The sequence below is a fragment of the Mustelus asterias genome, chromosome 17 (genome assembly GCF_964213995.1).
Source record: "Mustelus asterias chromosome 17, sMusAst1.hap1.1, whole genome shotgun sequence".
Taxonomy (NCBI): domain Eukaryota; kingdom Metazoa; phylum Chordata; class Chondrichthyes; order Carcharhiniformes; family Triakidae; genus Mustelus; species Mustelus asterias.
This window is the reverse complement of record NC_135817.1, coordinates 83,802,428-83,816,797: the sequence shown is the minus strand read 5'-3', so window position 1 is coordinate 83,816,797 and position 14,370 is coordinate 83,802,428. Positions and strand designations below refer to the sequence as shown.

The 14,370-nt window shown below is 43.8% G+C and overlaps 1 protein-coding gene across 3 annotated transcripts in view; it reads left to right on the top strand.

The window, feature by feature from the left end:
* The window catches only part of usp25 (ubiquitin specific peptidase 25), a 166,544-nt gene that overhangs the window by 49,902 nt on the left and 102,272 nt on the right, over window positions 1–14,370 (top strand). For all 3 annotated transcript variants that reach the window (XM_078233049.1, XM_078233048.1, XM_078233047.1), the window contains exon 5: window positions 12,041–12,203. In XM_078233049.1, coding sequence (XP_078089175.1) covers window positions 12,041–12,203 — 163 coding nt within the window. The remainder of the gene's footprint in view (window positions 1–12,040; window positions 12,204–14,370) is intronic.

The following is a 14,370-nucleotide window of genomic DNA, read 5'->3' as shown; positions in this document are numbered from 1 at the left end:
CACCTATTCAAAACATCTTTCGGACTGTGGGAGAAAACCAGAGCACCCGGAGGAAACCCACGCAGATGCGGGGAGAACATGCAGACTCCACACAGACAGTGACCCAAGCCAAGAATTGAATCTGGGTCCTTGGCAATGTGAGGCAGCAGTGCTACCACTGTGCCACCGTACCGAAAGAGTAGGAGAGTGGGATTCATTGGATCCCTGTTTCCAAAAAGTGGTGATGTGCAGATGCCGGCGTTGGACTGGGGTGAACACAGTAAGAGTTTTAACAACACCAGGTTAAAGTCCAACAGGTTTATTTGGTAGCAAATACCATAAGCTTTCGGAGCGCTGCTCCTTCGTCAGATGGAGCGGAAATGTGCTCTCAAACAGTGCACAGTCATGATAGCTTCCTCACAGTGAGATTGTATAATATTACAACTAAAAAGGGAAAAGGATCTGAAATCGATGAACGAATAAAAATTGATTCTAACTCATGAATTTATATAAGAAGTCGCTCTCCTGAAAGGTTTATAGTTTTGCATCTTTTTTTAACAACCCCCCTGCCCAATACAACCGATAAAACTTTGTCCATGAAGTAAGAATGATCTGTCACAGTTCACACTGCCCCTCACAGTAGCTTCCTTGTGGAGTAAGAGGACGCATGGAGCTAAGGTCACACTGGAATGAGTAGTTGGGAATTTGCTTCAAGCGGTAGGTTCTGATAAGTTTTTTTCCCTAAATGTAAATTTTGACCAAGTGTCAAGGTCTGACACAGAACTTTGAACCGTGAAGTGTGTTTAATAGCCTTGTTAAATGGAGCTGCCTGGAAGTGGCAGTTATCTGACCAATCAACTGGCAGTAGTTGGTTCAATATGAGTATATTACTGTAGGAGGAAGTTAAGCATTGAAGAACAAAAACTCAGCAAGGGAGACCTGTCTGCAGCACATTCGAAAAGTTAGTTAAAAGAAGAGGCTTAAATGTTGCAACAAACAGGAGCAAGTCTGAGGTTTGAGAGTATTTTCGAAACCAGCAAAGGGCCACCAAAAAGTTGGCCACTAAAAAGGGGAAAATAGTATGCGGGTAAACTATCCCGAAATATAAAATATAGATTGTAAGAGTTTATACAAATATAGAGAAAGGAGAGTAGCTGAAGTAATGATTACCTTGAAAGCAAAGACAGGAGAAATTATCATGGGGAATGAGGAAATGACGGAGGTGTTGAACAAATATTTCGAGTCGAAAACACAAGTTTCTTATCAGAAATAGATGGTGACCTGGAGGCTAAAATGGAGGAAATTAAATTCCTATCAGCAAAAGGTATTGGCGAAATTTAAGGGACTAAAATCCAACAAATCCCAGGAACCGATGGATACACCCTGGAGCTCTACAGAGAAAACTGCAGAAACAGTGGATGTGCCAGTTATGATCTTCCAAAATTCCTCAGTGTTGCGAATGGTCCCGTCAAATTGGAAGTTAGCAAATGTTACACTATTCAAGAAAGGAGGGAGAGAGAAAACGGGGAAACTACAGGCAAATTAGCCTAACATTAGTTGTTGGGAAAATGCTGAAATCTGCAAGTGTACTGGAGTGTACTGGCAGGCAGGCAGGCGGTTTGAAGTGTGTATACTTCAACGCCAGGAGCATCCGGAATAAGGTGGGTTAGTACCTGGGATTTCGATGTTGTGGCCATCTCGGAGACATGGATAGAGCAGGTACAGGAATGGTTGTTGCAGGTTCCGGAGTTTAGATGTTTCAGTAAGTGCAGGGAAGGTGGTAAAAGAGGGGGAGTTGTGGCATTGTTAGTCAAGGACAGTATTACGGTGGCAGAAAGCACATTCGATGAGGACTCGTCTACTGAGGTAGTTTGGGCTGAGGTTAGAAACAGGAAAGGAGAGGTCACCCTGTTGGGAGTTTTTTATAGACCTCCGAAAAGTTCCAGAGATGTAGAGGAAAAGATTGCAAAGATGATTCTGGATAGGAGCGAAAGTAACAGGGTAGTTGTACTGAGGGACTTTAACTTTACAAATATTGACTGGAAAAGCTATAGTTTGAGTACTTTAGAGGGGTCGGTTTTTGTCCAATGTATGCAGGAAGGCTTCCTGACACAGTATGTAGATAGACCAACAAGAGGCGAGGCCACATTGGATTTGGTACTGGGTAATGAACCAGGCCAGGTGTTAGATTTGGAGGTAAGGGAGCACTTTGGTGACAGTGACCACAATTCGATTACATTTACTTTAGCAATGGAAAAGGATAGGTATATACCAAAGGGCAAGAGTTATAGCTGGGGGAAAGGAAATTATGATGCGATTAGGTGAGATTTAGCTGGCATAGGTTGGGGAAGGAAACTGCAGGGGATGGGCACAATTGTAATGTGGAACTTGTTCAAGGAACAGCTACTACACGTCCTTGATAAATATGTACCTGTCAGGCAGGGAGGAAGCAGACGTGTGAGGGAACCGTGGTTTACTAAGGAGGTTGAATCTCTTGTGAAGAGGAAGAAGGAGACTTATGTTAAGATGAGACGTGAAGGCTCAGTTAGGGCACTTGAGAGTTACAAGTTAGCCAGGAAGGACCTAAAGAAAGAGTTAAGAGCCAGGAGGGGACATGAGAAGTCTTTGGCAGGTAGGATCAAGGAAACCCCTAAAGCTTTCTATAGGTATGTCAGGAGTAAAAGAATGACTAGGGTAAGATTAGGGCCAGTCAAGGACAGTAGTGGGAAGTTGTGCGTGGAGTCTGAAGAGATAGGAGAGGCACTAAATGAATATTTTTTGTCTGTATTCACACTGGAGAGGGACAGTGTTGTCGAGGGGAGTACTGAGATGCAGGCTGTTGGACTGGATGGGATTGATGTTCATAAGGAGGAGGTGTTAGCAATTCTGGAAAGGGTAAAAATAGATAAGTGCCCTGGGCCGGACGGGATTTATCCTAGGATTCTCTGGGAGGCTAGGGAGGAGATTGCAGAGCCTTTGGCTTTGATCTTTGTGTCGTCATTGTCTACAGGAACAGTGCCAGAAGACTGGAGGATAGCAAATGTTGTCCCCTTGTTCAAGAAGGGGAGGAGGGACAACCCTGGTAATTATAGACCGGTGAGCCTTACTTCTGTTGTGGGCAAAGTATTGGAAAGGATTATAAGAGATAGCATTTATAATCACCTAGAAAGGAATAATTTGATTAGGGACAGTCAGCACGGTTTTGTGAAGGGTAGGTCATGCCTCACAAACTTTATTGAGTTCTTTGAGAAGGTGACCAAAGAGGTGGATGAGGGTAAAGCGGTTGATGTGGTGTATATGGATTTCAGCAAAGCGTTTGATAAGGTTCCCCATGATAAGCTTTTGCAGAAAATACGGACACATGGGATTGAGGGTGATTTAGTGGTTTGGATCAGGAATTGGCTAGCTGTAAGAAAACAAAGGGTGGTGGTTGATGGGAAATATTCATCCTGGAGTTCAGTTACTAGTGGTGTGCCGCAGGGATCTGTTTTGAGGCCACTGCTGTTTGTCATTTTTATTAATGACCTGGATGAGGGCGTGGAAGGATGGATTAGTAAATTTGCGGATGACACTAAAGTTGGTGGAGTTGTAGACAGTGCGGAGGGAAGTGGCAGGTTACAGAGGGACATAGATAGGCTGCAGAGCTGGGCTGAGAGGTGGCAAATGGAGTTTAATGCGGAAAAGTGTGAGGTGATTCACTTTGGAAGGAGTAACAGGAATACAAAGTACTGGGCTAATGGTAAGATACTTGGTAGTGTGGATGAACAGAGGGATCTGGGTGTCCATGTGCATAGATCCCTGAAAGTTGGCACCCAGGTTGATAGGGTTGTTAAGAAGGCGTACGGTGTGTTAGCTTTTATTGGTAGAGGGATTGAGTTTCGGAGCCAGGAGGTCATGCTGCAACTGTACAAAACTCTGGTGCGGCTGCATTTGGAGTATTGTGTACAGTTCTGGTCGCCGTATTATAGGAAAGATGTGGAAGTGTTGGAAAGGGTGCAGAGGAGATTTACCAGGATGTTGCCTGGTATGGTGGGAAGATCTTATGAGGAAAGGCTGAGGGGCTTGAGGTTGTTTTCGTTAGAGAGAAGAAGGTTAAGAGGTGACTTAATCGAGGCATACAAGATGATCAGAGGATTAGATAGAGTGGATAGTGAGAGCCTTTTTCCTCGGATGGTGTTGGCTAGCACGAGGGGACATAGCTTTAAATTGAGGGGTGAGAGATATAGGACAGATGTTAGAAGTAGGTTCTTTACTCAGAGAGTAGTAAGGGCGTGGAATGCCCTGCCTGCAGCAGTAGTGGACTCGTCAACATTAAGAGCATTCAAATGGTTATTGGATAAACATATGGATGATATTGGAATAGTGTAGGTTAGATGGGCTTTAGATTGGTTCCACTGGTCGGCGCAACATCGAGGGCCGAAGGGCCTGTACATCGCTGTTATGTTCTATGTTCTATTATTGAGGAAGTCTTACCAATGCACTGAGGAAATCACCCTGACTATAACAAGTCAACATGGTTTTGTTCGAGGGGAATCTGATGGATACATGGACTCAAGAACAGTTTCTTCCCTGCTGCCATCAGACTTTTGAATGGACCTATCGTATATTAAGCTGATCTTTCTCTTCACCCTAGCTATGACTGTAACACATTCTGCACCATGTCCTTTCTTTATTCCCTATGTACTCTATGAACGGTATGCTTTGTCTGTATAGCGTGAAAGAAACAATACTTTTCTTTGTATGTTAATACATGAGACAATCAAACCAAATCAAAATATCCCTTCATCTTTCGTTGCCTACTAATACATCGATTAGCCATAGTAAATGCGTGGGATTATGGGAATCGGTCAGGCGAATGGGCCCGTGTAAGATGCTCTTTTTGAGGGTAGGTGCAGATTTGATTTGCCGAATGGCTTCCTTCCGCACTGCAGGGATTCTATGGATTACAACCTGACCTGCAAACAAATTGGTGTAGGATAAATAAAATTAGAGATTTGAACAATTGGTGTGGCAGAAATGGACTTCAATTCATAAAACACTGACACCAGTATTGGGGAAAGAGGAAGCTGCACTGCTGTGACAGTGTTTGCCTAAATCATGCTCAGACCACTAGCATGTTGTACAAGTCAGACATGATGAGCACTTTAAAGGAAATAGTAGGGGGAGAGTTCACATGATGGGAGATTTGGAAGGTTAAAAAGAGAAAAGAAAGCAGGGTGGCAATCAGGATAATAACTAGTGTGACAAGAAGGGACAGAATGTACAAACAGAGTACTTTAGCAAATAAGTGCAATGGAAAATAGGTAAGCAAGGGCTTGGGTAGATATTTCATAACTTTCAACAAAGATACATTTCACTGAGAAAGAAAGACACTGAGAAAGATGCATGATTCATGGCTAACTAAGGACTTTAAGGATGCTATCAAATGGAAAAAGATATGCAATGCTGCAAAGTTTGTGGTAGTATTGGAGTATGAGAGAAAACGAGCAAGAAACATAAACAGTGATATGATCAGGTTAACAGGTGTGAACTTTGTCCCACACCTGACTTTGTTATAAAAGAGGTTGAATTTAAAATAATACTTCCGATATAAATATTTAATGGTGTGAAGATTGGTGCAAAAAATCACCCTATAATTCTCTCAGCCAAACTGGGACCCTCCAATGCCTTAGGATCGCCCCAAGCACTTCACAAAAAAATGTATTACTACTTTATTTCCCATTTCAAGTAAGTGCTGGCAGTCAGCAAAGAAGGCAGATTTCTAACCTATTATCCTGTGATGGATTGAAATATAACTGCATTATTGAAAGTGTGGTCTGTACCAACCAAACCTAAGAGAAATTTACAGTGCCGTGGCTAAACGGGCACCAGCTGACAGCTCCGAGTTACAGGCCATTTAAGATTAATTTTTGCCCTAGTTTCTTTCCCCTCCTCTCCTAAAGTATGGACTTATACAGGGACACTTTCTCCTGATCAATAGCTGCATGCCAATGTCTTGCTCCAAATGGAGATGCTTCACATAAGCCTGAACAGTGGGCACCAGTAGACTGTTCAAGCAGTGAGTCACCACCAGCTGAGCTTGAGAGCAGGAACTGTTGCAGGATTTCTTTTCTCATGTCCCTACCACAGTGGATAGCACTCCTGCCTCTGCGTCAGAAGGTTGTGGGTTGATGTCCTACTCCAGAGACCAGAACATAAAACGCACCCAGTGCAGCACTGAGCAAGTGTTGCAGTATCAGATGAGACCATTAAATTGAGACCCCATTTGTCTTATCAAGTAAGTACAAAAGATTCCGCGATGGGATTCCGTGCTGGTGTCTTGGTCAATATGTATCCTTCAGCCAATATCACCACATAAAAAGATTATTTGTCCTTTATAGAATTGTGTTTTGTGGATTTTCTTGCTGTGGGAAAATTAGCTGCTGCTTTTCCTATATTCCACTGAGTACACCTTAAAAAGTACTTAACGGTTGCAAACTACTTTAGCACATGCTGTGGAAGTGAAACATGCTAGAAATTCAAGACTTTCTCTTCACCCTTCCAAAGGTAAGCGATCTAGGATTGACACGAGGAACTTTCTGCTCCTAATGGCTTTTCTCCATACTTTGTCGAGCAATCTGACTCTTTGAAATGGGGAGGAGGAGGATGCAGAAACTCAAAAGCCCTGGGAATGCTCGAGTGCTACATTGTGCAGCAGGTGCTTTCTTCTGTCAGTTATTTCCGGTTGTTTGCTGTGCCGAAGGTTCAAAAGAAAGCAAATTATGACAAATATAAAGCTCAGAATTACACTCCATTCAATGGGGTTTGTTGGCAAAGAATGGTGTGGGAGAAAAGCACCAGCACTGGTGACACACAGCAAGGAAAATAAATACACAGGAAAAAGAAGAAAAGAAACTGAAAGGAGAACACGAGCAAAGGAATCAAAAGTGAGAGTAAAAAGTGAAACTGCCTATGAACCGGGGAAGTATGCAATGCCCGTCATTATCCACAATCTCAACACAAACAGCCCCGTCAGTGGAATATAAATAGATATAATAAGTACACGCCAGTTACTGTGCTATTTATAATGGAATGGTGCAGAAAGGCTCAAAATGTGTGAAGTGTTACCTTTGAAGATACTTCAGCAGCTTTCAAAGGTCACAGGAAACAGGTGGGGTAGACTATATGGCCCCTTGAGCCTGCTCCACCATTCAATGCGATCATGGTTGATCTTGGGCTAAGATAGTCTAAGTGAGTGGGTGAGGGTCCGGCAGATGGAGTACAATGTTGGTAAGTGTGAGGTCATCCGTTTTGGAAGGAATAACAGCAAAATGGACTATTATTTAAATGGTAAAAAATTGCAGCGTGCTGCTGTGCAGAGGGACCTGTGTAGGAATCTCAAGGAGTTGGTTTGCAGGTGCAGCAGATAATTAAGAAGGCAAATGGAATTTTGTCCTTTATTGCTAGAGGGATGGAGTTTAAAAACAGCGAGGTTATGTCGCAGCTGTATAAGGTGCTGGTGAGGCCACACCTGGAGTACTGTGTACAGTTTTTGTCTCCTTACTTGAGAAAGGATATACTGGCACTGGAGGGGGTGCAGAGGAGATTCACTAGATTGATTCTGTAGTTAAGAGGGCTGGTTTATGAGGAGAGACTGAGTAGACTGGGGCTATACTCATTGGAACTCAGAAGAATGAGGGGAGATCTTATAGAAACATATAAGATTATGAAGGGAATAGATAAGATAGAAGCAGGGAAGTTGTTTCCACTGGCGGGTGAAACTAGAACTGGGGGCATAGCCTCAAAATAAGAGGAAGCAGATTTAGGACTGAGTTGAGGAGGAACTTCTTCACACAAAGGGTTGTGAATCTGTGGAATTCCCTGCCCAGTGAAGCAGTTGAGGCTACCTCATTGAATGTTTTTAAGGCAGAGATAGATAAATTTTTGAACAGTAAAGGAATTAAGAGTTATGGTGAGCGGGCAGGTAAGTGGAGCTGAGTCCATGAAAAGATCAGCCATGATCATATTGAATGGCAGAGCAGGCTCGAGGGGCCAGATGGCCTACTCCTGCTCCTAGTTCTTATTAAGAAAGGTACAACATGGGTAATTTTAATCTGCAGGTGGATTGGGTGAATCAGATTGGCAAAGACAGCCTGGAAGATGAGTTCAGTGTTAACTTCTGGAATTCTGCTCTTGGACTTTAAAGGCAGGTTAAAGATCAAGCTTCCCAACAAACAATGTCAGGAAGCCCTGTTTCACGGTTTATTATGTCATTCATTGTCATGAATTGTACCCTGGCCAAGGTAAACATCTTTCTTCCATAGCCCCTGCAGAGCCCTGTTAGAGCTGCTGATGCTTGTCATGGATAGTTCTCTCAGTCCTCAGAACAGTCCAGCACACAGTTCAAGTCCACTCTCTCTCTCTCTCTCTCTCTTTCTCCTCGTGCAGTAAAACCCTTTCAATGTTGTCAAACCCTTTCGGGAAGGTCTACCGGCACCCTTGAGAAGGAGATGAGCGGGCCAAACAAATCTCCATGTGCATGATGATGACAAAGACTTCAGCCAAGAGTGCACACACCTGTTAAATCCTACACTTAAATCTGTCCTGCAGTCAAGGTTAATGTGCTTGTTGCATCCTTGCTTGCTGCCTTCACGTGGATGTGAACTTTCGACTTCACCAACCAAGACCATTCACACCTGAAGGTATCCACCATAACTTTCTGCAGACATGTGAGCAGCCTCTGGTTTTCTAATGTTGAGATGACAATGTGGAGCATCAGTCTCTCAGCCCTGAAACTGCATCTACAGTGTTTCTTGTCACTCAAGTTGATGTTTTAACTCTCCTTGAGTACTCGTGGCATCTGACATCAGGGTAAGCAAGAGATGTAATGACCATGATTAACACATTTGCAGAGGTCAGAAGGCAGTGAGCTGTAGGAAATTGACTTAGATGATGTTTGGCCAGGCAGCGTACTCAACTGATGGCCAATGCTTAATCGTACACGTGTTGGTTTATTGATTAATTACTCTGATAATGTGGGAGAACTCAATCAGTGGCAGTTTATTATTGGACTCTGGATCCCTATGCCTGCCTCGCTCTTAGTCACGCTTTCTGTCCCTGACAACAGACCAGATCTGAAATACTTAGTCTGAAGAGTGTGACTGCTTCTGGAAACATTCCCGCTCCCTGATGCCAGTGTCCGAAGACTCAGTGAAGCCTTCACTTCCCCCACCCCACACACGTGTATCTCTTCCCACCACCACTTCTCTCACCCACACACACACTCTCCTCTCTCTCTCTCTCTCTCCCTCCCTCCCGGTGGGGGATAGGATGAAACATGGAAGGCAGAAAGAGGATTTAATGAAGTAGGTTGGGGGGGGGGTGGGGTAGCATTGGAGTAATAATGGGCAGGATTGTGTTAAAGTCTTTCCTTCATTCTGAATGGGAAATTGGAAGCACTTTTCCACATTGTGGCTGGTTTGGTTTGTGCGTTGTGTGGAGAGGTGATGGAGGTGTCAGTGGCAGCACTTGCCATGATATCATTGCTGTTGGGAAGGTTTGGGTTTGGAACTCGTGATTGGCAGTGGAAGGTCATGCTTCTTACTCAGGACCATTGAGTGCATACTTTCTGCTTAATGGTAAGGGGCTTGACACAAGTTGCCTATCTTATTTCCAGTTGTTTTACTGCACCTAATGCTTGTGTTTCTTTACAGTTCTTTCAATGCTCCTATCTCAAAGACTTCTGTTAGCTGTCTCACTCTTTCATTTCCTATCTGTTATTTTGGAGAATGGCTGAGGTGGGGGGTTTGCAACTTCTGGCCATATTGAAGGGTGAAGGTAAGAGGGTTAAATTTGGTTTCGGAGGGATGGAAGAGGCATTTTGATTTCAAGTTGTTCGTGTTATATACAATCATATACCTCTGCACACCTGAAGATAAAAGAATGGACATCTCTGCTACACGCTAACCCAGAATGCTTGATGGGGGCAGTGCAGAAAGAGATTAAATCTGCATCACCTTGTGCTGAACCTATCCGAGAATACTCCGTGCCATCACAATCCTGAAGGGGGAAACTGTTCAATTTCCCAAACAGCAACAGTTCTGACTTTGAACAAGAATTTTCCAAGGAAGTTGTTAGGAATAAGGAACTTTTGCACCAATACACTTGATCTCCCATTGCCTGTCCCTTTGTAGTGATTACACTCTCGTGCTTGCACCATGCTGTTAGTGGACTGTGCTATAGATGCGATTTCAGTCAGTGCACCCATTCCATGATATTCATTTTTGAGGAGCAGCAGTGTTTACAAACCAACTTCTTCACTTTGGTGCATATTGTGCTATTTCTATACATAGCTGAAAATCTAACTCTGTTTCCGATCCCCCACAGCTTAATAACTGGGTGAATGGTGTTCACTCATAATTCAGAGTTGCTTCATTTGTAATACTGACTAATGTGATTTTCTTTTGTGCAAAGAAACTTTTACTTACAGTAAGACTGTATACATATTGTGGTGTACTGATGAACATTCTTTGTGAAGCTATGTGAATTATTGATTTGATTATTTGGATTTATTTTGGTACATTGACATTAATGCTACAGAGAAATATTTCACTCAACCCAGATGTGCAATGGGCTTCTTGTGCAGTACCATAAATCTGTTGCCAGAAATTGGCCTGTGCCGTCCTACAGCCTGAAATGCTTTACCTCGATGTTGCTCCAGTTCAGAACAGATGAAACTGGAAATGTAGTTAACAGTGAGAAGAAAATAACAGATTTTAGGAGGAGGAGGCGGACGACAGCGTAGTTATGCCAGCGAAATGGGGAGATGCATGACAGTTTTATACACAGGACTGAAGAGAAGTGGGACAATTTTAATGCGGGTGCAGGAGCAGAGGGAGACTGGGAGGGAGGGGTGAGGGATTGAATATACATAAATCGGCAGATTCTTCAGAGCTGGCGAGGCATGAATAACGGAAAAAAACGAACTACTGCAGATGCTGGAATCTGAAACCAAAAGAGAGAATGCTGGAAAATCTCAGCAGGTCTGGCAGCATCTGTAAGGAGAGAAAAGAGCTGACGTTTCGAGTCCAGGCGACCCTTTGTCAAAGCTAAAAGGCATAGAAAGTGGGAGATATTTATACTGCAGGGGGAGGGAATGAAAGATGAGTCATAGCCACAGAAACCAGGGGAATAGACTGCTATTGGTTGTCCACAGAGAGAATAAAGGGTGTGAATGGCCAAACGGCAGAGAAGCTGTAAGCTGTGACAGATGAAGATGTTGGGGGAGGGAGGGGAGGAAAATGGGACAGAGGTAGAATGCAGAGAAGGGGAACTGGGAGGGGGGGGGAGATAAAGTAGGGAGAAAGAGTAGGGGGGGGAGAAAAATGAAGAAAGACAATAAAGAAATAAAAGGTAGAGAACAGTAAAAAATGAAATAAAATAGAATGAAAACAAAAGGGTCGAGGTGGGGCAGAGAAAATCATCTGAAATTGTTGAATTCGATGTTGAGACCGGAAGGCTGTAAAGTGCTGAGCCGGAAGATGAGATGCTGTTCCCCCAGTTTGCGTTGAGCTTCACTGGAACATTGCAGCAGGCCAAGGACAGACATGTGGGCATGGGAGCAGGATCGTGTGTTAAAATGGCAAGCAATGGGAAGGTCAGGGTCGTGATTGCGCACAGACCGAGGTGCTCAGCAAAGTGATCACCCAGTCTATGCTTGGTCTCCCCATATAGAGGAGAGACCAAGAATGGAATGGCTTCCTTCTGTGCTCTAGCATTTTATGAATCCGTAATTGTGTAGTTGGGAAAGTCTTCGTAATTCAAGGAGTCAAAACACGAGTACATTGCAACCTCTTTCTCTGCAAGCTGAGGAACGACATGACCATGTTCAGTTAGCACTTGTGCATTCCCGAGGCAGCATTTTTTAACTTCTCCTTTTAGCATTGCTGTGTTTGCTGCTGTTTAAATCCTTTACTGATTCTTGAAGATGTGGCTGTCTGAATTAAGAAGAGGCCTGTGATCATTTCCAATTGGACGGTCCAGACATTAGCTTATAATAAATATTGTTTTATTTTTATTTAAGAGTGCTAGAAGCCAGTATCGCAGAAAACAAGGCGAGCTTGAAAAGGACGCAAGGGGAGGTATGGAGTGACTCGATAAATCCGTACGATCGGAAGCGACAGGAGAGTTGTCCTGTTGGGCTGAAGAACGTAGGAAACACTTGCTGGTTCAGTGCAGTCATTCAGGTGAGGGCGCCTTTTTGATCTTTCACTGAAAAGAATTTAATTTTCTCTACAAGTGTGCGGTAAGAGGTTTACCCTCCGTTTCAGAGCATCAGACATATTCCACTGCAGTTCTCACTTTTCCTCTGTGAGATGTGATAGTTGGGAAGGGGGATTGAGCCCAACTCTGTCCTCACCTTGAGAATGCAGATTTGTGGCAAGAACCACAAAATGGTTGAATTACTCGTTCAGGTATTGGGGAAGCTGTAGCCTCTTCAAATATCATTCTTCCAGGTCCGATGTGCATTTATTAGGTGTATTCCATGACCCCAGGAACTCTCAAATCGTTTCACAGCCACTAAGGTATAGTGTGTCTCTGTTGTAGAAGAGGAAATGCTTCAACCAGTTTACATGCAGAAAGATCCCATATATAATAAATGATCTAAAAATTTGTTTTCGTGATGTTGGATGAGAGACTACTAATGGCCAGGACACGGGGGAGAACTCTCATGATCCACTTCAACCTGATCCACTTCAAACTAGCACCACTTGATCTTTTAATTTCCATCTGAAAGGAAAGGTGAAGTCTCAGTTTAAGGTCCCATCTAAAAGGGGGAGTCCCATGATGTATTTTTGAATGGGTTGGCTAAATGATTCAGTGGGCTGTGTTGCGGAGATACTCCAAGCCCGATGTGTTCCATAACAGTTGTCTCGCTCCACTATCGGCTACCCTTGCCCCCCCCACGTCCACTGCTGCAATGATTGCCAGCAACAGCAGATTCAGGAACAGATGAGCCGGGAAGTGATACGAGTGGATCAGGTAGCAGCTCCCATCTGAGTGACTCATTTGTTTGTTATACTAGTTGTACTTGCTTTTAGTGGGGCAGCGTCCTCCAACACACTAGCCGAGTAAGTTACTCCAATATTGAGGCACGTCCTATTTCCCTAGAACATAATAAATCTTCATTGGCTGACAGCTAATTTGCCCCGTTCACCTCGAGCTTCCGGTGCACTCTACCCGGTATAGCATAATACATAATGAACCTCTTTTCAGATCTGTTTTTTCTGTTGCCATTGCTGTTGTTGGGTTTACTCTAATGATGTTTCCAAGCTATCCTTTTCCTCTTTCTGCTCCTGTTTTACTGCACTGTCTCCTGCTTTTCCTCACTATCTCAGAACTGTAGAACATGTTTATTGCCCGGGAATGCCTTTCATCCTGCAGTAGGTTCAAACCCAATCTGTTTGTTTCTATTTGATTTGCCATGTCACCTTCTTTCAATTTGTTGGTGTCCTGCTTCCTCACATAAGCTTCTCAATTAAGAGCTACATAGAATCCCTACAGTGCCAAAAGAGGCCATTCAGCTCAATTGAGTCTGCACTGACCACAATCCCACCCAGGCCCTACCCCCTGTAACCCCAAGTATTTACCCTGCGAGTCTGCCTGACACTTAAGGGGCAATTCAGCATGGCCAATCAACCTAACCCGCACATCTTTGGACTGTGGGTGGAAACTGGAGAGCACCCGGAGGAAACCCATGCAGACACGGGGAGAATGTGCAGACTCCACGCACAGTGACCCAAGCCGGGAATTGAACCTGGGTCCCTGGCGCTGAGGCAGCAGTGCCAACAACTGTGCCGCCCCAAACATCTATGCTTAGGCAGAAGGCTATCTAATGTAAAGAGGTGTGGGTGCTTGAATCTAGAAGTGAAAGCAGACAAGAAATTCCCAGTTTACTAAAGTCCACAACGCAGAAGTGACAGGAGCAAACCACAGTCCTAAAAAAGTGATGGATTTGACTCATAGCATAACTTATTGAGGAGGTGAACAGGGGATCTTGTAAATCAGTATCCAACATTGCACAGCCTAACCTTAACCTCTAACCCTGTTGGTGAAGCAGAGAGATCAAGGTATTCCAATTGGCACTGGGTGAAATGAGAAGGACTTGGGCGTTGGAAGATGATGTTTATAAGATTGACATTGCGATTAGAAAATGGTTATTTTTTTACACAGACTCTAAACATTGAATTTTTTTGCATTCCTGATATCACTTTCAGACTTTGGAAAACTGACTTGGACCAAGTTGGTCATTGTATTGGCTGTTGTTTTGATTTAGTTAAGGCTGGCAACAAGAGTAGGGGAGCTTTTTTCCTTGGGGTAATTTGCTCCTGACCCCAGTTACAGTGATGTATG